The sequence below is a fragment of the Physeter macrocephalus genome, chromosome 17, assembly GCF_002837175.3.
Source record: "Physeter macrocephalus isolate SW-GA chromosome 17, ASM283717v5, whole genome shotgun sequence".
In the NCBI taxonomy this organism is placed as follows: Eukaryota; Metazoa; Chordata; class Mammalia; order Artiodactyla; family Physeteridae; genus Physeter; species Physeter macrocephalus.
In genome coordinates this window covers 8,188,408-8,216,157 of record NC_041230.1, presented here as the reverse complement: position 1 = coordinate 8,216,157, position 27,750 = coordinate 8,188,408, and the positions used below count along the sequence as shown (strand labels likewise).

General features: G+C 37.5%; 1 protein-coding gene across 4 annotated transcripts in view; it reads left to right on the top strand.

Annotated features, from left to right (window-relative positions):
• Window positions 1–27,750, top strand: part of LOC102983850 (zinc finger protein 420) — a 49,206-nt gene that overhangs the window by 17,445 nt on the left and 4,011 nt on the right. For 2 of the 4 annotated variants that reach the window (XM_007117491.2, XM_055079285.1), the window contains one exon: window positions 8,080–10,769. In XM_007117491.2, coding sequence (XP_007117553.1) covers window positions 8,080–10,010 — 1,931 coding nt within the window. In that variant the 3' untranslated portion in view covers window positions 10,011–10,769. Of the gene's footprint in view, window positions 1–8,079; window positions 10,770–16,627; window positions 17,748–21,773; window positions 21,848–27,750 lie in introns of those variants that run through there. The other 2 variants (XR_003676591.2, XM_028478105.1) reach the window with 2 other exon arrangements.

The following is a 27,750-nucleotide window of genomic DNA, read 5'->3' as shown; positions in this document are numbered from 1 at the left end:
TTAATATAATTGATTATATTGTTTTATTTCTAGAACTTTGTTATTTTCCCTCTCCCCTAGATCTTACTTTTTCTTCTATATATTCTCTTCCTCATGGTTTTGATTTTATATTTTATATTTTAATATATTTTAAGCATTTATATTACATGTATCATTCAACAATTACAATTTCTGAGGAACCGGCCTAATTCTGCAGTTTCTTGCAAGCATAGGGGCTCTTGTGTAATGATGAATTATCCATAGCATTTTTTCTTCTTTTCATTGAGAGTCTAGGGCAAGACATAAATGTACCTTGTCATTTTCCTTTGAGAGCAGATGGATTTTTCTTTTCCTTTCTCTGAACTGTAGGCCTTGGACAGTTCTGATTTTGTGAAGAGGTTCAGTGCTAGTCCTTGACCTCTGGTGGGCCCAAGGCTTTTTGTCTCTTGGGTTTTTTTCATACCAGTAAGGTATAAACTTTTAGGCAATTGAAGTCAACAAATGTCCTGAGAGTAGCTGTGACTTCAGAGCATGCTGACCTCTAGTACCTGATGATCTCTTCATTTTGCCCCCTTTGGATCTACTTTATTTTCCTTTAAGCATGGCATACTTGTAAAAGGATATTTAATATATATTATCTAGCATTTCATGGTGTTTTGGGGAAATCTGATTCACCTTTCACGTACTTGCAATATTGAATCCTTCTATCTTTGAACATGCTATATCTACTTTTTATGTCCTTCTGTAAAGTTTCATTGCCTTTTTAAAAGGTCTTGCACATTTCTTGTTAAGTAATTTTCTCAGTACTTTATAAATTTTGTTGATATTATAAATAGGAATATTTTGTTCTCAGACAAAAATCATATATATACATATGTATATACATAGAGCAAAATATTGCTTTCTGTAAATTGATAATAACCTTATAGAAATATCTAATAGTTTTGTGATGGATCATGTTGGACTTCTAGGTAGATAATTTTGCTCTCTACATATAATGTATGATCCCTTTCTTTTCTATTTGTACCATTTTGTGAAAACTAATCAGTAGGAGCTGAGTATTTGACTGTATCACAATTTGAAAACAATTATTGTCTTTTTTCAAACTTTATTGGGAGTGCTTCTAATGTTTAATTAAAAATTTTTTTATTAAGTATGTTTCTATCGGTTTCTGGTAAATACCCTTAATTAGGTTAAGGAAGTGCCATTAGAGTTTTTAATAGATGGTCTTAAAATACCTTTTCTGATGTTGAACTATTTCTGCATTTGTGGGGTAAACCTTATTTGATAATGATGTATTAGTCCTTAAATACACAGCTGGATTCTATGTTGCTAATATTTTCTTTTAAAAATTTACCTATGTTTGTTTGTGAGATTGGATTAGTTTTCCACAGACTGGATTGTTTGTGAGCTTTCTTTGTCCAGTTTTGTTACCTGAGTTCATTTAACTTTGTAAAATGACTTGGGTGGATTTCCATATTTTTTAATGTTCAACAACAGTTATATATGATCTTGCCAATAATACCATCAGTCATCAGTATCTGTTGCCTTTTAGGAGCACAGACATTGAACTCAAATTTTAAATTCTTAAACAGGTGGCCCAAATGGTCAGTTATTGAAATCAATCAAGATCTCTAAAACAAAGGAGCCTCAGTGTGGGGAGACAGCCTGATTCAGCCTGCCTCTTTGTCTAATCATGTGCCTGGCAATGTGTTTATTGGATCCAGACATGGTTGAAGTGAATACTCTTGCATTACAAAAAAGAAAAAAAAAGCCAACTGTAAGGCTTACACTATATGAAGGCATGGAGAAGAGTTGCAGAACTTCTGTGCCGTCTCCAGGTGCACCACCCTTCTAGCACTTCAGTGTGTTCACTGACCCAGAAGCTCTCTGAACACCTTCTGTTAGGGTTTTTCATGGAGGCTTCATTATATAGGCATGATTGATTAACTCAGTGGCCATTAGCAATTAATTCAAATTCCAACCTCTCTCCCTTTTCCAGAGGTGGGGAGTGGCTGAAAGTTCCAATGCTTTAATTACATGGTTGGTTCCCCTGGCAACCAGCTTCTGTCCTTGGGGGCTTTCCAAAACTCACCTCATTAACATAAACTTATGTGGTTGAAAGGGACATGTTATGAATAACTAAAAACATTCTTTTTACCTTTATCACTCAGGAAATTCTGAAAGTTTAAGGAACTTTCTCCCAGAAAACAGGGACAAAGTCCAAATATACTGCTTTTTATTATATCACAATATTATACTCCTCTACTTTGACTGTGGATTTATCAGTTTCTCTTTGTATGGCTATCAATTTTTGCTTATTTACTTCAGAGCTAAGTTGTTAGTTGCCTAAGGCCATGACTGTTCTGATTCCTCTTGCCTGACTCTAAGATGATTGCCCTGAGCTGATTTCACTGGAAAATGATAAAGAACTTCTACAAACTTAAGCTTCATCAATCTACCTTCCTGCACGCATACTCATTCTGCCTCTTTTCCTATTATCATAGATGACTTTCTGTGCCTTTATCTAAGGCCAGTACCTCCACTTATATACTAAATGCCAGTCCTACTCATCTGTTTGAGGACATTGTTGAAGTGATTGCTCTCTTAGTCTCCTGAAACATCAGCTTGTCTATATCTGTTATAATCGTTTTTATCAGCATATTACCAAACTCAGGTTCGGCTATTCACCACTCGAAAGCTAATACTTGAAAGACAAGTGTTGGTTAGAAAAGAAAAGGTTGCTTTATTCAGGAGGCTTGCAACCTGGAGAGAAGGAGGAGTTGTGTCCCAGAACCAACTCCGAAGATTCTGCTTGACCGTGAACGTTTTTAAAGGGACAAAAGGGGAAACGATCTCAGTTAATCATTAAGGTAGGGGGTCAGATTCCTCGTCATTTTCCATTACGTGCAGACTTACTGACTCTTAGGATCTTCCTTTAGATGCTGTCTTGTTCATGTAGTTTGCTTGTGGGATTACTGAAGGGAAGGCTGGGGAAAGGATCTAGTCATCTGTTAATTACTTATTCTTCATTTCTGCTTCTTTAAGGAAAGAATCAACAGATTAGGCAGGGCATTGTGTGATCAGTAGATTTCAAAGGTGTGATTGGGCTGGAGCTTAGTTAAGCATGGGGGCATCTGGTGTAAAAGTTAGTTAAAATATAGCTTTGCTGAAGTGACAAGGCAAAAGGCCTTCTGCAAAGTGCTGGTTCCTGCAAAGAGTTGTTTCCTGCAGAGAGCTACTTACAAGCACACAAACATGTAACTTCACTCATCTTAAAAGGAAAAACAAAACAGATACAAATCTCTAAACACATGTTTTCCTCTTGGTACAGCCCCATTTCTCTGCTACTTGCTACAACAAAACTTCTCAAAAGAATTTTCCACGCTCCCTACCTCCAGCTCTTCTCCCATGCTCTCTTAAATCTGCTTCAATCAAAATTTATCCCCATTTCTCCACTAAAACTATGTTGTGAAGATCACTAGTATCCTCCATATCACTAAAGACTTTGTTAAATTAGAAGTCACCATTTACCTTATCTTTCCGCATGTGACATAATTGATCATTCTTCCTTAAAACACTTTCTTCACTTGGCTTCTTGGAGTCCACACTCTCCTAATTTTTCTCCATCTTCCTTGTCATTGGCTGCTACTTTTTTTTTTTTTTTTTGGCTGCTCCTTCTTAATCTCCTTTGCTAGTTTCTTCTCATCCACCTGACCTCTAACTGTTGAAGTGCCCGAGGGCTCAATCCTCAAACTTCCCTTATCTTTTCTTCCCTTCTCTTCCCATCTCTTCTGTATCCAAAGTTTCCCTGGATGATTTCATCAAATCCCATAGTTTTAAGTGTCATCTATTTGTCGACAATTTCCAAATTTATAAATCTAATCCATGTATGTCCCCAGAACCCCATATACGCCTGTCTACTCAACATCTTTACCATGTAAAGTCCAAAACCAAATAGTTCAAAACCAAACTCTTGATATTCTCTCCCAAACCTTCTACTATAATGAGAAGTTCTCAGTAAACAGCACATTTATTGTTCTGGATGCTCAGGCAAAATACTTAGAGTTTTCTTTGACTTTTCTCTTTCATATTGCATGTCCAATCCATCATCAAATCCTCTTCATTATACCTTCAGAATATATCCAGAATGCAGTGACATCTCACTTTCTCCACCCCTTCCTCCACACTCTAGCCTGAGCCATGTGGATTATTGCTATAGCCTCCTAACTTCTATCCACCTAGCTTCTGTATTTTCCCACTGACTATGTTTTTTTTTAAATTTAAACAAAACAACCAGAAGGATCATTTTTAAGCAAAGTCAGATTTTGTCATGCTGCTTCTCACAACCTTCCAATGACTCCCCATCTCAGAGTAAAAGATTTCTTAAAATTGCTAAGACTAAGATTTCCTTGTCTTTTTCCTTTGACTCCAGAGGATTTTTTTCCTCCCTCTGAACTGTAAGCTTTGGATGTTTCCAATTTTGTGAAGAGGTTTATTTCTAATCCCTGACCTATTATTGGTCCAAGGCCTTGTCTCTTGGATTTTTTTTTTAATCATTAAGATTCAAATGTAGGCCATTGAAGATAGCAAATGTCCTGAAGATAGCTGTGGCTTCAAAACATGTTTACCTCTGTAGTTTCTGTTTTTTATTTCATTGTGTTCCCTGTGGATCTTCTTTACTTTCTTTTATGCTTGGCTTACTTTTAGAAAGTGGTTTGTCATGTTTTATCCAACATTTTTTTGTGTGTTCTTCAGGAAATCTGATGCACCATTACATATCGAGTGTATCCACTGTCACAGTCATAATATACAACAGTTTCATTACCCCCTTAAAATCCCTCATGCTGTCTCTTTGTCATCAAATCCTTTCTCCCTCCAACCTATGAAAACTGACCTATTTTCAGTCCTACAGTTTTGCCTTTTCCAGAATATTATACAAATGAGAATCGAAATTTATAACCTTTGGGGTCTGGCTTTTTTCACTTAGTAAAATATATTTAAGATTTATCTATATTATTGCATAAATCAATAGTTTGTTTCTGTTTATTGCTGAGTATTGTTCCATTGTATGGAAATACCAGAGTTTGTTGATTCACTCACCTTTTGAGGGACATCTGGCTTTCCATTTTTTTGGTGATTATAAATAAAGCTACTGTAATTTTTGGTGTACAGATGTTTATCTGGATATAAGTGTAGATACCTATGATTGCTGGATCATATGCTGCGTATATGTTTATCTTTATAAGAAACAACCAAACTTTTTCATCATGGTTGTACTGTTTTGCATTCCCATTATGTAGTGTATGAGAATTTTGTGTGTGTTCTTTTTTTTGATCTATATGTCCATCCAATCTACTCTTTTTAAAATAGAATACCAGGAACTTTATCACTCCAGACTCTTTCACTTATATTGAATAATTGCTTTGTTTTCTCTCCAACATCCCCAGCGTTCCGTAAGATTACAGAAGCCTTTTGTTATGCCTTTGACCTGTAGCAGTGCCTGAGAAATGATAAAAGATACTGGGATGAACAAATAGAATTGCCTTGGATAGAAGAGTAAATAAGAAAAGACATGAGAGGGCATAAAGAAACAAAACAGGGTGAAGTAAAAATAAGTAAACAAAAGCAACTTGGTATTTTAATTGGTAAGGATAGGGAGAACTAAAGAAGATAACCATGGTTAGTACCTAGGAAGTAGTATGCAAGAGGCTAGGCAGTTGGAGAGGTATATGATCACTTTTTGCATTTTTATCTTAGATTTAGTATGGATATACTTTTTTTTTTTTTTTTTTTTTGCGGTATGCAGGCCTCTCACTGCTGTGGCCTCTCCCGCTGCGGAGCACAGGCTCCGGACGCGCAGGCCCAGCGGCCATGGCTCACGGCCCCAGCCGTTCCACGGCACATGGGATCCTCCCGGACTGGGGCACGAACCTGCGTCCCCTGCATCGGCAGGCGGACTCTCAACCACTGCGCCACCAGGGAAGCCCTGGATGTACTTTTGTTTGCATCTGTAGGGAGGTATTGAGGAAGACACAGATCAGTGGTTTCCAGGCATCTGCCCCTAGGGTGAAGAGAGATCTACTGCAAAGGGATGGCACAAGAGTATCTAGGAATAATAGAACTGTTGTTGTTTATCATTACTGTGGTGGTGGATACATAACTACAGCCCTCATAGGTCCGTTTCTTTTGTCTTTTTTCTCCTGATTTTTACTTAAGTTGTCTTGTATCCTCATTCACCTGGTCAATTTTTATTGAGTGCTAGACACTGTAAAGAGAAATTATAAAAGCAATTTTAAGCCTTCATCTTCACTGAAGATTTAGGTTTGCTTATGGCAAGCGATCTTGAATTACCTCAGTCCAGATATCTGAGTTTGAGATGATTCAAATATGATTCATCCTTCAGACCCTGCCCAGACTGGTCTACTGTTTCTCCCTATTCCTCATTGTAGCCCTCTGGGCTCCCAACCCGAAGTATGGAGAATTTATGTTGAGCCTTGTTCTCCAATTATTGTCACCCAAGACCCATGAAATGGTCCAAAACACTGTTTAGTTTCTCCACATCTCACTTGCCTTTTCTAGAATTGTAAGACCTCCCCAAATGGAAAAGTAGCCCCAAATGTTGGGCTTATTTCCCTGAGTTTTCATATTTTTCAACTTTTAGCCCACCAACTCTTTATTCTTATATGAATTCTCTAATGCTTTCAGTCAGGTGCCATTTTATATTTTGTCCGATTTGTATAATTGCTCTCATCATTAGAAAGTTTCATTTAAATTACCTAGTCTTCTGTTACCAGAAATAGATGTTTAAGATTCGGGAACTGGCATTTAGATTGAGACCTTAGGATGAGAATTGGCTTATATAGAGTATCTCATTCAGAGCAGTCCAGAGACGTAGGACAGGCTCTAGGTAGTTGTAAGTTGAAATAGGCTTTGTGATTTTCAGAGCTAAAAGGAATCTAATATGTTTGGCAAATAGTGAGCAAAGCTGAGAAGGCTCATGGGGAATCGGATACTTAGGTAGGAACCATGGAGAGCTTCCTCAAAGTCATGGAAGGCATTTGGATTTTATTTTAGAAGTTTAATTTGGAAGCTATTTAAAAATTTTAGGCAAAGATAGTTAATCATAATCTGAATTTGAATCAGAATCTGTTAGTGGAAAGCATTAAAACTAGAGATTTCCAAGCTCTTTTTTCTGATTCACTAGATCCAGATTCAGTTAGTTTTGTGTGGTTATTTGGGAATCTTTAAGGTCCCTAGGTGATTTTGATCCCCACCAAAATTTGAGAAGTATTGACCTAAAAGATTTTCTTAATCTCTTCCCTTATCTTCTTTTTTTTAATTAATTAATTTATTTGTTTTGGGCTGTGTTGGGTCTTTGTTGCTGTGCGAGGGCTTTCTCTAGTTGCAGCGAGTGGGGGCTACTCTTCGTTGTGGTGTGTAGGCTTCTCATTACAGTGGCTTCTCTTGTTGCGGAGCATGGGCTCTAGGCACGTGGGCTTCAGTAGTTGTGGCTCATGGGCTCTAGAGCTCAGGCTGAGTAGTTGTGCATGGGCTTAGTTGCTCCACAGCATGTGGGAATCTTCCCAGACCAGGGATCAAACCTGTGTCCCCTGCATTGGCAGGTGGATTCTTAACCACTGCACCACCAGGGAAGTCCCTTCCCTTATCTTCTAAGTATAGTTTTCATTATTCTCTGATCACTCATGTGCCCTTTATACATATTAATATATGAAATCATTCTAAGCTAATGTTTTTTTCAAACTCTGGGTAGCAACACATTACTGCAGCATGAAATCAGTTTAGTGGTTTTTGACTTTTTGTGTGTGAGAGAGAAGGTGGGGTGGAGAGGGAAAGATGACTAGAATAGTGTAGTGTAGAATAGAATAGAAAACAGAATAGGTATTGTTTTATGAAACTTTGCATGTATCAGGTTGTGATGTGAAAGGTATGTAGTACACAATATTTGAAAAACTGAGGTAAGCCAGTTATTTCCTATGGATATTATTTCCATATATATTTTTTCACATATAGTCTTTTCTACTGTGGAAGGTCTTTTGAAATGACAAAAGAAATTTTTGATGTTCTCTTATTTTTCAGACTTGCCTTCAAGGGGTGCAAACAAGGACTTAACTCCAAAAGAGGATACTTATGAAACAGAATTATCCCAATGGGAAATGAGTGCCCGGCTTGAAAACTGTGATCTTGAGGAGTCCAATTCCAGAGATTATTTGGAAGTCAAAGGCACACTGGAAAAGCAACAAGAAAATCAGGAGGAATATTTCAGTCAAGGGATGATCATATATGAAAAAATGTCTATTTTCAATCAGCATACTTATTTATCTCAACTTCCCAGGTGTCATTCTACTGAGAAACCCTATAAATGTAAGGAATGTGGGAAGGCTTTTAGACGAGCCTCACACCTAACTCAACATCAGAGTATTCATACTGGTGAAAAACCCTATGAATGTAAGCAATGTGGGAAGGCCTTTAGTCGTGATTCACAACTCAGTCTTCATCAGAGACTTCATACTGGTGAGAAACCCTATGCATGCAAGGAATGTGGGAAAGCCTTTACTCAGAGCTCACAACTTATTTTACATCATAGGATTCATACTGGTGAAAAACCATATAAATGTGAAGAATGTGGGAAAGCCTTTATTCGAAGCTCACAACTCACCCGACATCAAAAAGTCCATACTGGGGAGAAACCTTATGAATGTAAAGAATGTGGGAAGGCCTTTACTCAGAACTCACAACTTACTCTGCACCAGAGACTTCATACTGGTGAGAAACTCTATGAATGTAAAGAATGTAGAAAGGTCTTTACACAGCTCTCACAACTTATTCTTCATAAGAGAATTCATACCGGTGAAAAACCCTATGAATGTAAGGAATGTGGCAAAGCTTTTATTTGTGGCTCACAGCTTTCTCAACATCAGAAAATTCATAATGGGGAAAAGCCATACGAATGTCAGGAATGTGGAAAGGCTTTTATTCGCGGCTCATTACTTATGCAACATCAGAGGATTCATACTGGTGAAAAACCCTATAAATGTGAAGAATGTGGGAAGGCCTTTATCCGTGGCTCACAGCTTACTCAACACCAGAGAATTCATACCAATGAGAAGCCCTATGAATGTAAGGAATGTGGAAAGACCTTTAGTCATGGCTCACAACTTACTCAACATCAGAGAATTCATACTGGCGAGAAACCCTATCAGTGTAAAGAATGTGGAAAGGCCTTTAATCGTGGCTCCCTCCTTACTCGACATCAAAGGATTCATACTGGTGAAAAACCCTATGAGTGTAAAGAATGTGGAAAGACCTTTAGTCGTGGCTCAGAACTTACTCAACATGAGAGAATTCACACTGGTGAGAAACCCTATGAGTGTAATGAATGTGGGAAGTCTTTTATTCGTGGCTCACAGCTTACTCAACATCAGAGAATTCATACTGGTGAGAAACCCTATGAATGTAAAGAATGTAGAATGGCCTTTACGCAGAGTTCACATCTTTCTCAACATCAGAGACTTCATACTGGTGAGAAACCCTACATATGTAATGAATGTGGGAAGGCCTTTGCTCGTGGCTTACTACTTATACAGCATCAGAGAATTCATACAGGTGAGAAACCATATCAGTGTAAGGAATGTGGGAAGGCCTTTATTCGTGGTTCACAACTTACTCAACATCAGCGAATTCACACTGGAGAAAAACCCTATGAATGCAAGGAATGTGGGAAGGCCTTTAGTCACGGTTCTCAACTTACTCTACATCAGAGAATCCATACTGGTGAGAAACCCTATGAATGCAAAGAGTGTAGAAAAGCCTTTACTCAGAGCTCACATCTTTCTCGACATCAGAGAGTTCATACTGGTGAGAAACCATATCAGTGTAAGGAATGTGGGAAGGCCTTTACCCGTGGTTCACAACTAACTCAACATCAAAGGGTTCATATCAGTGAGAAATCTTTTGAATATAAGGAATGTGAAATAGACTTCAGTCATGGCTCACAAGTTTATATATGAATTATCTGATGCTTGTGACTAATATAGAGAGCCTTCTCTGGTCATTAATTCATTATCATCAAAGAATTCTTAAAATGTGAATATGCAAACACATTTGCTTCATAAAGTTCAGCATCAGTGAATTTGTATGGGGGAAAGATAATGATAATGTAATCCATGTAGAAAAACCTACTAAACTTTAGCAAATTATAATAGAGAATAATTCTGTTAATGTAAATATAGGAAGACTTTTAGCCATAGCATGTCTTTTTCAACATTATCTTGACTCAGTTGATTTCCTTTGTGACATTTAACATGATAATTAACCACTGCTTTGGTTTAATCAATTATCAGATAGACCTAAGACTAATTCCTTATAAGATTCTTGGAAGTATTATGTAAGTTATTACATAATAAAGTTCTTAGGACAGTGCCTTCAACATAGCATATCACAGATATAAGCTATCATTATGACTCATGTTATCTTAGAGAATTTGCATGAAAGGAGGACATTTATTAGTATAATGAATGTTGAGAATCTTTCATTAACATTTAACCCTGATTTTTTGAGTGGGGGGCACTGTATGCTATAATGAATATGAGAAAGCTTTCATTCACATCTCATCCCATATGCTGTATGAGGAAATTCATAGTATAAAAAAAAAAACCTGTACATTTAATCAGTGGATTGTTGAAGAGGTGTGAAGTGAATTGTAACAAAGTCCAAAAGCTTATATTTTCTACCATCTCTGACCACAGTTCAAGAATGTTACTTAGAAATGAAAAAAAATGGATAGCCAAAATAAATCTTTATAGTAGGAAATTTAAAACTTGAATGCACAGCTTTTGAGTTAAACTAAAAAACTGACATTATAGACTATTTTGCAATGAAAACTGATAAGAATCTGTGTCAGAGACTGCTATTTCCCTACCCAATATTCATTTTCCCTTCTTCAGTAATAGAATTCTTGGCTGAAACGCTATCTCAGCCTCCCTTGCAGATCCACAAGATTTAAGTGGTATTTGTATGAATAGGACATTTAAGAAATCCTTATTTCCTCTCTGCACTTTTTTTGTTTCCCTGCCTACAATGTGGATATTTAATCTGCACCTCTGGCAATTTTATGGGGACTTTGAGAATGGTATCTGGGTATTAAGGATGTTGGAGCAGAAATACAGAACACGTCTACACCTATGCTGATTTTATGAAACAGCCATACCAATTCGGGTCTGCCTGCCTTCTGTATTTCTTTATATAAAATTAAACTTCTTATTTGTTGATGCTGTTGTCATTTTGTTACTGACATTAATAATTATTATGGATATAAAAGTTTGTACCTGGAAGTGGAGTGCTGTGGGTAAAAGAAATCTCAAATATGGCATTAACTTAGGGCAATGGAGAATGAGGATCTGCTCATTTTAGGCTAGGAAACTGAAATGAGCAGACTCCTTACCATCTTACAAGGAAGATCTTGTACCAATTAAGGCTGTAATGTTAGGGGAAATGGAAGGAGTGATTCAGAATGTGTGTGTTGGATGTTTCTTGCTGCTTTCAGTAATGTCCTGTGAAAGAGATGAATTTAGTGTAGAGTTAGCTACAGAGAGGCTGCTAGCAGAGATGGAAAGCGACATTGCTTTGTTAAGAGATCCTATGTCAGGCCTGCAGGTGCTCAATCCAGGTTGATAGTAAATTCACAATTTTGAAACTTGGGGGATTCAAAACACCAAACTGATTCTCTACCCCCAACTGAAGCCACTTATAGTGATTTAAAGTAGCAGTCTGAACAAAAAATGAGACCATTGCCCCAACCATGCAAAGGCAGTGAGCCTCCTAGCAAAGATGACTTTAAAATGCTTTCCCCACCCAAGCCTGTCATTCTAAAATTAGTTATATTTATTAAGTATTTACTGTATTCCAGCTACTATCATAGGTGTTTAGGATATACTGTATTAATGAGCAATTCTAGCAGGAGGAGATGGAATAATAATAAATTGTAGAATATGTTAGAACAAATGGTATGGGGGGAAAGGTCATTCAAAAGGAGTTGAGAGGAATATGATAATATTTGTTGCTGTATGAAATAAAATGATCAGAGTAGACCATGGAGAAGGAAAGATTTGAGTCAAGATTTGAAGGTATGAAGGAGTAAGTCTGTGGTTATCTAAGGGAAGAGCATACCAGACAGAGGAAAAAGCTAGAGCAAAGGCTTCACAATGGGACTATGCTGGTGTATTTGAGGAATATCAGGGAAGCTATTGTAGAGGTCTGTGCAAGGAGATGATTGATAGAGGAGGTCAGATAACAGGGCCATATCTTGTAGGGCCTTGTAAGTCATTGTGAGCATTTTGGATTTTATTCGGAGGCAAATGGGCAGCCCTTGGAGAGTTTTGAGCAGAGGACATGATCTGACATGCTACTATTGTGTTAAAACAAACAAACAAAAAAACTAAGTGGGTAGGAGGCTGTGGCATTAATTCAGATGAAAGATGATGGTGGCTCAGACCAGGATGGTAACAGTGATAAGAAGTGGTTGGATTATAGATATATGGTAAATGTGATGGAGCAGGCAAGATTTGTTTAGGGACTAGATGTCACTTGTGAGAGGAAGATGAAAGTCCAGGGTGACATTAACTCAAAGGTTTTGGTTCCAAGCAACTGGAAAGATGTGTTCCCATCAGCTGAGATATGGAAAGCTACAGTTCCATCAGTTTTGTGGGAGAAGACTGGGAATTCAGTTTTGAACGTATTTGAAATGTCTTTTAGACACAAAATGATAATGTTGAGTGGGCACTTGGTTGTTCTAGCTTGTACCATGGTAGAGATTATATTAATTTGGTAGTTATTGCCTATACTTATTTAAAATAAAGAGGCAGGCTAAGATTTTTAAGGACCTACATGTAAATGAGAGCAGAAGAATAGCAAAGACTGATCCACAGTGTGTTCCAACATTAAGAGTTCAAGGATAAAAGGACAGACCAGCAAAAGACGCTAAGGAAGACCATGAGATGGAAGGAAAACAGAGTCTGACATTACAGAAGCCAAATGAAAGTGAGTCAAAGGAAGGATGGTCAGTGGTATCAGATACCATTGTCAGGTTACATAATTATGCAAGGCTTGAGAATTGGCTACTGGATGTAGCAATATTGATGTTACTGTTGACCTTGAAAAGAGCGGAGTTATTTTTGATGTCTTTGTTTTAGTGATTGAAGTGAAAGCCTGATAAGAATAGAAATTGGATACACTGTTCGGAGATGTTTTGCTGCAAAAGAAAGCAAAGAAGTATGTTAATAATTAGTGTAGCAGTAGGAATAGGAGTGTTTTTGTTTGTTTTCAGGATGGGAGAATTAATAGCAATTCTGTATGCTGATTGGAATAATCCAGTAAACCGGGCGGGTGGCGGGGGAGGCAGCGAGTGGATGATTCAGGACAAAGAAGTGAGAATTACTGGAGCAATGACCTTATATAGGTAGAGGGGGTAAGATGAGTGGATGGGAGGATTAGGTTTTTAGGTGATACCATGGGAGGCTTATTCCTGGCAATAAAATGGCAGGATATGGGGTGCAGATGCTGGGAAGTGAGTAAATGACATAGAAGAAGTCTTGGGAAGTGTTCTGATTCCTTCAGTGCTTTCATGAAGTGGTAAGCAAGGTTAGCTGAAAGTATGGGAGATGAGAAGTTTGGGGTTTAAAAGAAAAGAGAGAGGAAATAGACACTAAAATGAGATATTTTATGTACAGTATAATTAATGCCTGGGAACTTTAAAAGGCTAGAAAAGTGAAAGAGCAAGGGGGCCAGTAAGCAAAAGAAATCATCAGGTTTAAAACTGTATTTACCCAACGATCTTTGGCATTGTAATTAAACAATAGCAAGTAGTTTGAAAGCTTCCTGAGGGAAAGCTTTGAGGGAAATGTGCTGTTAATGAAACCCTATCCTAGCCTGCAAAAGCCTATGACTCAAATCCCCCAAACAGTCCCCAGGCTATGGTACAAATCCATCAGGAAATGACCTATTTATGTAAATTGTCCATATGAAACTACATATGTTATGAAAATGTATATACATATATAACTCGAATGTAGTCTTTTTCCATTTGTTTTTTAAAAATATATAAACTATATATATGTATATTTTAAATGTGCCTTGCTTTTTCACTTAACATGTTTTGGCAATCGTTCAAGTTTCTATTGCTGCGTAATGACTGCCCCAAACTTGTCTTAAAATACAACAATCATTTATTTAGCTCACACATCTACAAAAATTTGCACAGGGCTTGGCAGCAACAGCTCATCTCAAATGGGGTGGCTTGAAAGCTACGAGTCACTTGATGGCTGAAGGCTAGAATCATCAAAAGAATCACTTGCTCACATGCCTGGCAGTTGATTCTAACAACTAGACTGCAGGATGGTCAGCCAAAATACCTACATGTGATAACTCTATGTGGCTGCTTAACATGATGACGAGGTCCAAGAGTGTGTCCCAAAGAAGATAGAAGTGCATGTAATTTTTATGATCTAGCCTCAAATCACATAACATCATTGTGTCGTACTCCTTTGGATGAGGCAGTTACAACTCGGTAAAAGAAGTGTCACAAAATAAGAAGAGCTAGTAGAATAGGATATGTTGTGGCCATTATTTGGAAAATACAATATGCCATAAAGATGTTTCCAGGGGACTTCCCTGGTTGTGCAGTGGTTAAGACTCCGAGCTCCCAATGCAGGGGGCCTGGATTCGATCCCTGGTCAGGGAACTAGATGCAACATGCATGCCACAACCAAGAGTTTGCATGCCACAACTAAGGAGCTGGCAAGCCGCAATTAAGGAGCCCACTGGCCGCAGCTAAGAAGCAGGCGAGCCACAACTAAGGAGCCTACCTGCCGCAACTAAGACCCAGCGCAACCAAATAAATAAATAAAAAGATGCTTCCATACCTAGCCTTGGAAGTCACATAATTTCACTTCTGCCATTCTCTATTGCTTTAAGCAGCTACACCTTTTTTAAAATTTCTGAAGCACTTATTTTTTATTATTGAAATATAGTTGACATACAATAAATATGTTGTTTCAGGTGTACTATATAGTGATTTGGCATTTGCATACATTATGAAATGATCACCATGATAAATCTAGTAACGTCCATCCCCATGCAAAGTTATTACAATATTATTGACCATATTCTTTATGTTGTGTATTGCATCTCCATGGCTTATTTATTTTATAACTGGAGACTTGTACCTCTTTATCCCCTTCACCTATCCCCCTGCCCCAAACACCCCTTCCCCCCTCTGGCAACCACCCATTTGTTCTCTGTATCTATGAGTGTTTTCATTTTGTTTGTTTTTTAGATTCTACATATAAGTAAGATCATATGGTATTTGTCTTCGACTTATTTCACTGAGCATAATACCCTTTAGAGCCATTCATGTTATCAAAAATGGCAAGATTTCATTTTTTATGACTAATATTCCATAGAATATATATACCACATATCTTTATCCATTCATCTATCGATGGACACTTAGGTTGCTTCCATATCTTAGCTTGTAAATAATGCTGCAGTGAACAACCGGGAGCATATACCTTTATGAATTAGTGGTTTTGTTTTCTTTGGGTAAATACCCAGGAGGAAATTGCTGGATCATATGGCAGTTCTATTTTTAACTTTTGGAGGACCTTCCATACTGTTTTCCGTAGTAGCTGCATCAATTTACAGTCCCACCAACAATGCACAAGGGTCCCCTTTTCTCCACATTCTTGCCAACATTTGCTATTTGTTGTCTTTTTGATGATAGCTATTCTGACGGGTGTGGGGTGGTATCTCATTGCAGTTTTGATTTGCATTTCCCTGATGATTAGTGATGTTGAGCATCTTGTCATATGTCTATTGGCCATCTGTATGTCTTCTTTGGAAAAATGTCTATTCAGGTCCTCTGCCCATTTTTTAATTAGGTCGTTTGTTTTTTTGATGTTGAGTTGTATGTGTTCTTTGTATATTTTGGGTATTTACCCCTTATTGGATATATTATTTGCAAATATTTTCTCACATTCAGTAGGCTGCCCTTTTGTTTTGTTGATAGTTTCCTTCACTGTGCAAAAGGTTTTTAATTTGATGTAGTCCCATTTGTTTTGTTTTGGCTTTTGTTCCCTTGCATGAAGAGACAGATCAGAAAAAATATTACTAAGATCAATGTCAAGGATCATACTAGGCAGGCATATTTTGATGGGAGAGTGTCATGTTTTAAGAAAGCATATAAGATGGGATATATTTCAGTGGGCATTCTCAGAAAATATATTTTGTCCCTGAGAGCTTCTCAGATATGAAGAGTTCTTTGTTCTTATGGTGGCATATTATTCTTATATATTACTCTTTTGTTGATGTACCATAATTCTGACAGAGTTCCAAAATTCTCATTTTCCTCCTGGGCACCTGGCTACCCAGCTCGATAACAAATTTCCCATTCTCCCCTACCAGTTATGGTCCTGTGACTCAGTGAAACATTATCAGAAGTGATATGCAATTTCCCTCTCATTTGCTCAAAGATTAATTTCTATAAGAGTGTAGAAATAAATCCTAATGCATCATTAATTCCAGTTAAGGTAAATATTTAATGTGGCTATTAAAGGATATATTTTACTTCCAGTTCTAGATCAAGATGGAGTATAAAGAAATATCAAACTGTGGTAGAAGAGTAACCGCAAGATGTAAAAGGACTCTGAAGAGTACCCAAACGCTGAGCGAGAATATCAAAGAAAAGATAAATTTTGAAGGTGGGCCCCATCTCTAACTCTGGGGTTCAGTTCAAGTTTCACAGAAGGTGTGGTTTCAGCCCACTGGATGGTGGAGAATTTTGGTGGGTTTCCAGGGCCAGAGCTGATCTATAGTCATTGAACAAACAGGAAACCTTTGGGACACAACTGAATTGCAACTGGTATAGTTGAGGTGCTGGTACAAGATTTTGAGAACACGGTGTCTGCGTTGAAAGGGCCATGGGAACCTGCCAGGGCGTAAGTGACCCACAGCTTGTGTGTGGGCACCTAGGGAGAGTCAGAAGCTGCTGTGGCCCAAGGACTACAGTTCACATTATCTGCATCAGGAAGTTAGTCTGTTGGCCTTGGCTGGGCTGCAGAGTTCCAAAAGACTATGCTCTCTAGGTACATGGCTGGGGCAGAACAGCACTGAATGTTCTCACATACCCGCACTACTAAACACTCATACAGGAGGAGCAAGAAAAAGCAAAACACTGCACACCAGGTCCAGTAAGAGAAGCCTATTGAAATGCTCACTCTAAAGGAGAAAATGCTTAGAAGCCAGTCCATTATAGTAAAACAGGTACTGAAGTTAAATTTGGAGCTGTGAGGCAATAAATTGATAACTGGCACAAGGGTGGATGAATATCTTCAAAATGCAAACTCCTTTCACTCAGAAAAACTCAAATAAGTGAGTTGAAAAGTGTAGAAATCCATACGCATTTTACAGAAAAGAAAACCTAAATTATCAATAAACATAAGAAAAATTGTTCCTCCTCATTAGTAATCAGGGATGTGAACCAGAACTACACAGACACCTGCTCACAAATGTCTATTGGCAAAAATTAAGTTGGCAAGTATCAAGAGTTGGTGAGGATTTGGAGAAATGGTAATTTTATCTGTTGGTGAGAGTGAAAATCATAACTACTTTGGAAACATAGGTAATACCTATTAGCTTTAAAGATGCATATGCCCAATGACTTAGTATATAGACATATTAAGCATATAGATATAGAATAGATATATCCCCTATAGAAAACTTACACAGATATACCAGAATGTAAATACAAATATGGTCCTAGTGACATTGTTCATTTTACTTGTATTTCAGTCTTAGAACTATATAATTAAATGTTTATAGAACATTCTACCCACTAACAGCATAATATACATTCTTTTAAGGACTCATAGAGCATTCACCAAGATAGATTGTATGCTGGGTCATAAAACAAACATCAAAAGATTTAAAAGAATTGAAATCATATAGATATGTTCTCTGACCATAATGGAATCAAACTAGAATCAATAAAAACAGAAAACAATAAGAAAACATCAAACACTTGGAAATTAATCCACAGACTTAAATAATTCATGGGTCAAAGAGGAAGTTTCAAGGGAAATAAAAAATGTATTGAACCGTAAAATTGAAAGTCCACAAATATTCATATCAGCTTTGTTTGAAATAGCCAAAAACTGAAAACAATTCAGATGTCCTTTAGCAAGTGACTGGTTAAAAAAAACATGGTACATCCACACCATGGAATAATAATCAGCAATTAAAACTTTAAAACAAAGAATGAACTATTGACACACACAGCAACTTGGATGAATCTCCAGGGAATTATGCTGATTGGAAAGAAAAAAAAAATCTCAATAGGTAACATATGATTCCATTTATATAACATACTTGAAATACTAAAATTATATGATGTAGAAAAGATTAGTGGGTGCCAGGGATTAAGGATGGGGGAATGAAAGAACAGGAGGGATGGGGGTAGTTATAAAAGGACAATGCAATAGATTCTTGTGATGAACTGTTCTATATTTTGACAAAGTTGGTGGATACACAAACCTACATATGATAAAATTGTATAGAACTAAACACACAGAGACATGTAGATACACACACAAATGAGTACAAGTAAAACTGGGAAAATCTAAATATCATCAGATTATATCAATGTCAATATCCTGGTTGTGATATTGCCTTATAATTTTGCAAGATGTTATTTTGAGGAAAATTGGGTAAACCATTGGATATGTATAATATGTAATAATATATAATAAGTATATTAAATGCTGACTTTCAGTCATTTTACTGAAGTTTTCCCAGTAAACTTTTTTTAAGATAAATTTATTTATTTATTTATTTATTATTTATTTTTGGCTGCATTGGGTCTTTGCTGCTGCGCGCGGGCTTTCTCTAGTTGCGGCGAGCGGGAGCTACTCTTTGTTGCGGCGCGCAGGCATCTCACTTCAGTGGCTTCTCTTGTTGCGGAGCTCGGGCTCTAGGCGCAGGGGCTTCAGTAGTTGTGGCTTGTGCACTCTAGAGCACAGGCTCAGTAGTTGTGGCGCACTGGCTTATTTGCCCCACGGCATGTGGTATCTTCCCTGACCAGGGCTCCAACCCATGTCCTCTGCATTGGCAGGCAGATGCTTAACCACTGCGCCACCAGGGAAGCCCTCCCAGTAAACTCCTGATTGGATGAAGCTTGCCCTCTCCTAGATTCCTCCAGAAGGATTATGGGAATGCATACATATTGAAAACTATTTTTCTATGGCCTTGTATTGGAAGGAAAACTTGGCTGGATACAAAATCCTTGGTCCACACTACCTCTTGAGTTTTTTAAAAATTTTGTCCCATCTTTGCATTTCTTTTTAGTTTTTGATAAGTGTAATGTCACTACCCTCTCCTCCCAAATGGAGAAACTAATAAAAACCTATGATTATGCTAGAATTTTGAGAATATTTTCTTTACATTTCTAACTAGTTTCACTATTTTATTTTATGTATCTATTTATTTTTGGCCTCACTGTGAGGCATGCAGGATCTTAGTTCCCCAACCAGGGATCGAACCCAGGCCCCCTGCAGTGGAAGCATGGAGTTCTAACCACTGGACAGCCAGGGAATTCCCTAGTTTCACTATTTTATATTTTTACATTTTACACTCTTCTGGCCTCACTAATTAAACTATGATATGCTTTAGAACTAATTCATATGTTTTATCTCTCTTTCCATACTGCTGGTCATAATATCTGGTACCAAAAAAAATGTAGCCAATATTGTTTTACTCAATCCAAATAAATAAGTTTTTTAAAAAGATACAAGTTAGGACTTCCTCGGTGGTTCAGTGGGTAAGACTCTGCGCTCCCAGTTCAGGGGGCCTGGGTTCGATCCCTGGTCAGGGAACTAGATCCCACATGCCAGCCACAACTAAGAAATCTGCAACCCTGTGTGCCGCAACTTAAGACCCGGCGCAGCCAAAATAAATAAATAAATATTTTTTAAAAAAAGATCTCCCATTAAAAAAAAATGATACATGTTAATGGTGTGTGGAGAGATAGTTCTTAAAACTTTGCTAATTCTTTGAAATTTTAAAATATATGTATCTCTAGAACTAAATATATAAAAAGGCAATTTCCATTGGTAAATAAGAATTTATAATAAAAACGCATTTAAGAATGTATTTGATGGGAAATCCCTGGCAGTCCAGTGGTTAGGACTCAGTGCTTTCATTGATGTGGGTCTGGGTTTGATCCCTGGTTGGGGAACTAAGATCCCACCAGCCACGCGGCAGAGCCAAAAGAAAAAGAAAAAAAAGAATGTATTTGATGAAATAAAATTTATATTTTAAGGCAGGAGAAGAAATTTTAAACAAAAAATTCTCTCTTTCTCTGTCCATTTGGGCCACCTTCCCCCCTCCGTAATGTGCAGTGTGCATCTGCTTTGTATTTAGTTTAATTTTTAGTAGTATATGACTGATTCTCTTTTTTCCTTTTCTGTATATTTTTAGTTACTTTCTTAGTGTTGGCCTTGGGGATTACAATTAACATCTTAAATTTTACAACATAGTTTGAATAATACCAACTTAGCCTCACTAGTATACAGTCTGCTCCTGTACATCTCTTTTCCCCCTCTTTATATTATTGTCACAGGTTATACCTTTATACATTGTGTATCCATTAACATAAATTTATTCTTTTTTATGCTTTGCTGTTAAGTCATAGAGAAAAGAAGAGGGGTTCCAACCAAGTACAATAATACTGGTTTTTATATTTTCCTATGTATTTATGACTTCAAGTTACTATCTAGTGTCCTTTCATTTTAGACTAAAGCATTTCTTATAAGGAAGGTATTGAGAGTTTAGCTAAACTATTTCATAACATTGCTGCCTTGGCATCCATTTTGTGTAGTCAAGTGACCTGCGAGGGCCTTGAATTAACACTAGCTCCCCCACCAATCACATGCCATAAGTAACTACCCAGAAAGTCACAAGTAAATGTAAGTTCCTGATAGGACCCCCCCCCCAACAGCCTATGTAATATACAGACTCCCCTGCCTCCTAGGGCCTTCCCCTTGTGTTCTCCTTTGATAAGACCTCCACAAAGCTTACTGAAACTCCATTCTTTTTGGTTTGAATCAACCAATCTGGCCTTAGCATGGGAACCCCAAAACACTGTGCCCATAGACCATAATAAAGGCATGTGCCCTACATCCTTCTGTGCTCTCTGCCTGCACCCTTGACCTCCCTGCATGGCCCCTTGAGGTGTGCTGTGTACCTCCTCCAGGACCTGCGAGTAATAAACTTCTCTATTTCAATTCCTTTGTGAACTTTTTTTCAACTGCAGTTCACCATCCAACACCCTGGGGCTCTTAAGTAGCCCCAAATGTTAATTTAACGAACTCACAACAGAAGGTCTACTAGTAAACTCCTTCAGTTTTTATCTGGGAATATCTTAATTTCTTCTTCATTCTTTTAAAAAATATTTATTTATTTATTATTTATTTATTTATTTATTTATTTCACTGCTCTGGGTCTTAGCTGCGGCACGCGGGATCATCGTTGCAGCATGTGGCTCTTAGTTGTAGCATGCGGTATGTAGTTCCTTGACCAGAGATCGAACCTGGGCCCCCTGCATTGGGAGCACAGAGTCTTAGCCACTGGACTACCAGGGAAGTCCCCTCTTCTTCATTCTTGAAAGATAATTTTGCTAGCTGTAGAACAACTGTCAACATTTTGTTTTTGTTTTTCTCTTTCAGGATGTTAACTATACCTCACTGTCTTTCACGGTTTCTGATAAGAAATGAGCTGTTAATCTTATTGAAGCTCCCTGGTATGTGACAAATTGATTACCTCTCGCTGCTTTCAATGTTCTGTCTTTTCTTTGCTTTTCAGTAATTTAAATATTACATGTCTCAGTGTGGACCCCTTTGAGCTTATCCTGCTTGCAGCTTATTGAGAGTCTTGGATATATATATTTCATTTCTTCATCATGTTTGGAGAGATTTTGGCAGTCATTTCTTCAAATATTTTTCCTGTTCTTTTCTCTCTCCTCCTTCTGGGCTCCTATTATACATATATTGGTATGCTTGATGTTGTCACACAGGTCTCGCAGGCTTTCTTCATTTTTCTTCACTCTTTTTTCTTTGTACTCTTCAGACTAGATCATTTTAATTGCCTTATCTTCAACTTCACTAACTTTCCTGCCTCCCTCAGATCTGCCATTGAACTCCTCTAGTGAATTTTTCATTTCAGTTATTGTACTTTTCAGTTCCAGAATTTCTTTTTAGTTCCTTTTTATAATTTCTGTCTTTTGACTGACATTCATTTTTGTTCACATATTTTAAAAATTTCCTTTACTTTTTTTGTCCGTGGTTTTCTTTAGCTCATTGAGTATATTTGAGATAGTTGGCTTAATGTATTTGACTAGTAAATCCAATGTCTGGGTTTCCTCAGTGATAGTTCCTGTCAAATTCTTTTTTAACATATGAATGGGACATACTTTTCCTTTGTATTTATATGCCTTGTAATTTTTTGTTGAGATGTGGACATTTTGAATAAAATAACGTTGTAACTGTGGAAATCAGATTGTTCTCCTCCTCAGGGATTGCTGATTTTTTTTGTTGAGGACTGCAGCCATCCATTTGTTTAGTGACTTCTCCAAACTCTTTTTGGAAAGTGTGTATTCCATGTTGTGTATGGTCGCTAAAGTTTCTGTCTCATTATCTCTGAGGTCAGGCAGAGATATTGATTAAAGATTCAATCTATCAAGTAAATATAACAATTATAAACATATATGCACTGTCTTCGCCTAGGGTGCCATAACAAAATTCCATAAATTGGGTGACTTAATAAACAGAAATTAATTTTCTTATAGTTCTGGTGGCAGAAATTCAGAGATCAGGGTGTCAGTATGGTCACTTCTTTGTCCAAGCACAGAGAAATAGAGTGACCAACCTCTCTGGTGTCTCTTCTTATAAAAGCACTAATTCCATCATGAGGTATCCAGCATCATGACCTCATCTGACCCTAATTACCTCCCAAAGGCCCCATCTCCAAATACTATCACATTAGAGGTTAGGACTTCAACATATGAATTTAGAGGTCACACAAACATTCTGTTCATAATATGCTCCTACAAACAGAGCTGCAAATTATATGAAGCAAAAAATGACATGATTGAAGGTAGAAATTTTTACACAATAGTAGTTGGAGACTTCAATACTTCACTTTCAGTAATGAACAGAACAATGAGACAGAAGATCAGTAAGGAAATAGAGAACTTGAACAACACTTTAAACCAACAGACATATACAGTACATACCAAATAACAGCAGAAAACTCATTTTTTCTCAAGTGCACATGGAACATTCTCCAGGATAGATATATAGTAAGCCACAAAACAAGTGTTAGTAAAATTTAAAAGACTGAAAATATACTAGGTATATTTACCAATCACAATGGAATGAAACTAGAAATAACAGTAGCAGTAGGCAAGTGGGAAATCCACAAAAAATGTGGAAATTAAACACACTCTTAACCAACGTATCAGAGAAGAAATCACAAGGGAAATTATAAAATGTCTTGAGACTAATTGAAATAAAAGCACAAGATACAAAAACTTATGGGATGCATCCAAATCAGAGGGGAAGTTATAGCTATAAATATTTACATTAAAAAAAGAAGAAAAACTCAAATCAATAACCTAACTTTAGGGACTTCTCTGGTGACACAGTAGTTAGGAATCCGCCTGCCGATGCAGGGGACAAAGGTTCGAGCCCTGGTCTGGGAAGATCCCACATGCTGCGGAGCAACTAAGCCCATGTGCCACAACTACTGAGGCTGCGCTCTAGAGCCCACGAGCCACAACTACTGAGTCCGTGTGCCACAACTACTGAAGCCCGCGTAACTGAGAGCCTGTGCTCCACAACAAGAGAAGCCACTGCAATGAGAGGCCACCACAATGAGAAGCCTGTGCACTGCAACAGAGTAGCCCCTGCTCGCCACAGAGAGCCCGCGTGCAGCAACAAAGACCCAACTGCAGCCAAAAATAAATAAATAAATAAAATAAAATAATAATAACCTAACTTTACACCATGTGGAACTAGAAAAAGAACAAGCTAAACCCAAAGCTATCAGAAGAACAGAAATACTAAATATTAAAGCAGAGATAAACTAAATAGAGAATTCTATGTAAAAATAATCAACAAACCCAGAAGTTGGTTCTTTGAAAATGACAGCAAAATTGATAAACCTTTGTCTATGAGTATAAAGAGAGAGACAGAAGAATTAGATCACTAAATCACTTTCAGAAGTGAAAGTAGGGATGTTACTATCGATTTTACATAAATAAAATGGACTATAAGAGAATAATACAAACAGTTGTTGGCCAACCAAAGGGATAACCTTGATGAAATGGGCAAACTCCTAGAAATACACAAAGACAAAAACCAGCTCAAGAAGAAATAGAACATCTTAACAGACTTATAACAAAAAAGGAAATTAAATCAATAATCACAAACCTCCCAACACAGATAAGCTCAGGACCAGGTGGCTTCACTAACGAATTCTAGAATAATGAACACCAACACTTCTTAAAGTCTTCCCAAAAATTGAAAATTGAATTTAAGGGAAAACTTCCAAACTCATCCTATGAGGTCAACAATAGCTTGATATCAAAGCCAAAAACAAAAAACAAAACCAGAAAAAACTCCTAAAAGCCAGTATCCCTTATGAATATAGATGCAAATATCCTCAACACAATACTAGTGATAATATGCTAGTTATACACTGTGGCCAAGTGGAATTTATCCCAGTCCTGTGAGGGTGTTTCAATATATGAAAACCAATGTAATGTGCTACATTAATAGAAAGAAGAGGAAAATCTGAATAATCATATCAATTGATGCAGAAATATGTCTGAGTTAAAACTATAAATCTCTTAGAACAAAACATAGGTGGAAATCTTTGTGACCTTAGATTAATGGTTTCTTTAATATGATACCAAAAGTATAGCAATAGTAGAAAAAATAGGCAAATTGGAATTCTTCAAAATTAAAAACTGTTTTGCTTCAAAGGGCGCCACCAAGAAAGTAAAAAGACACTTATAAAATGGGAGAATATGTTTACAAATAACATATCTGATAAGTAACTTGTCTGAGTCCTTTTGCTATAAGGAATTCCATAGCTGAGTGGCTTTTACACAACAGAAATGTATTTCTCACAGTTTTTGAGGCTGGAAAGTACAAGATCAAGGTGCTGGCAGATTCCATGCCTGGTGAGGGTCCACTTTCTGGTTCTTAGATGGATGTCTTTTCACTGTGTCCTCACATGGCAGAAGGGGCAAGTGAGCTCTCTGGGCTCTTTTATAAGGGCACTAATCCCATTTGTGAGGACTCTGCCCTCATGACATAATCATCTTCCAAAGGCTCCACCTCCAAATACCATTACGGTTTGACATGTGAACTTTGGTTGGGTGGGGGACACACCAACATTCAGACCATAGCAGAATTTGTATTTAGAATATATGAAGCACTCTTACAGTTCAACAATAAAAAGAACCCCACTGTTATGGACTGAGTGTGTCCCCCACCCCACCAGATGCATATGTTGAAATCCTAACCCACAACTGGAAGGTGCAGCCTTTGGGAGGTAATTAGGTCATGAGGGTGTAGTTCTCATGAATGGCATTAGTGCTGTCAAAAAAAAGAAACAAAGAGATGAGTTTTCTCTTGGCTATGTGACGATATAATGAGAAGGTGGCCATCTGCAAACCAGGAAGACTGTCTGTACCAGACATCAGATCTACCAGTGCCTTAATCTTTGACTTCTAGCTTCCAGAGCTATGAGAAATAAATGTTTGTTGTTTAAGTCACCCAATTTATGGTATTCTGTTATAGCATCCTGAACTAAGACACCAATTTAAAAATTTGAAAAGGATTTGCATAGACATTTCTCCAAAGATATACAAATGGCAAATAAACATGAAAGGATGCTCAACATCATTAAGGAAAGGCAAATCAAAACCATAGGTAATAAGTACCACTTCACACCCACCAGCATGGTTATAATCTAAATGATGAACAATAATAAGTGTTGGTTTAGATGTGGGGAAATTGGAACCCTCATACATTGGCACTGAGAATGATGTGGTAACTGGAAAACATTTTGGTAGTTCCTCAAAAAGTCAGACGTAGAATTACCATATGATCTATGGGACTTCCCTGGCGGTCCAGTGGTTAAGACTCCATGCTTCCACTGCAGGGGGCACTGGTTTGATCCCTGGTCGAGGAACTAAGATCCTGCATGCCACTCAGCGTGGCCAAAAATGAATAAATAAATTAATTAATTTTAAAAACAGAATTACCATATGATCTAGGAATTCCACTCCTAGTTATATATCCAAAAGAAATAAAAATATATGTCCACACAAAACTTGTACACAATGTTCAGAGCAATAATATTCATAATAGTCAAAATGTGGAAACAATCCAAACGTCCACCCACTGATGAATGGATAAATAAAATGTGGCAAAACCATAAAGTGGAATATTTGGGGCAATAAAAGGGAATGAAGGGCTTCCCTGGTGGCGCGGTGGTTGCGCGTCCGCCTGCCGATGCAGGGGAACCGGGTTCGCGCCCCGGTATGGGAGGATCCCACGTGCCGCGGAGCGGCTGGGCCCGTGAGCCATGGCCGCTGGGCCTGCGCGTCCGGAGCCTGTGCTCCGCAACGGGAGAGACCACAACAGTGTGAGGCCCGCGTACCACAAAAAAAAAAAAAAAAAAAAAAAAAAAAGGGAATGAAGTTCTTACCATATGATTCAGTAATTGGGTTCCTTGGTATTTACCCAAAGGATTTGAAAACTTATGTACACACAAAAACCTGCTCATAGATGTTTAGAGCAGCTTTATTCATAATTGCCAAAACTTGGAAGCAACAAAGATGTCTTTTGGCGGGTGAATGAATAAACAAACTGTGGTACATCCTGCCAATGGAATATTATTCAGTGCTAAGAAGAAATTGGTTATCAAGTTATGCAAAGACATGAAAGAAATTTAAATTCATATTACTGAGTGAAAGCAGTCTGAAAATGCTACATACAGTATGATATCAACCATATAACATTCTGAAAAAGGCAAAACGAAGGACACAACAAAAAATTTATTGTTGCCAGTGGTTAGTGGGCAGGGATAAATAAATGGAACACAGGGAATTTCGGGGCAGTGATACTACTCTGTATATTATAATGGTGGATTTGTGTCATCATAACGTTATCCAAACACATACACTACACAATACCAAGAGTAAACTCTAATGTAAACTCTGGACTTTGGGTGATAATACGCCAATGTAGGTTCATCACGTATAACAAATGTACCACTCTAGTGGGGAATGTTGATAATGGGGGAAGCTAAGCATGTGTGGGGGTGGGGGTCATATGAAAAAAATCTCTGTACCTTTCACTCAATTTTGATGTGAACCTAAAACTTCTCTAAAACATAAAGTCTTATTTTTTTAAAAGGAGAATGAAGTACTGATACATGCTACAACATGGATTTTGAAAACATTATGCTAATGGAAAGAAGTCAGTCATAAAACACAACATATTGTATAATTCCATTTATGTCCAGGATAGTCAAATTCATAGAAGCAAAAAGTAGATTAGCGGTTGCCAGGGCCTGGAGTGGCTGGGGGGACATAGCGAGTGATTGTTAATCATATTGATGATAAAATGT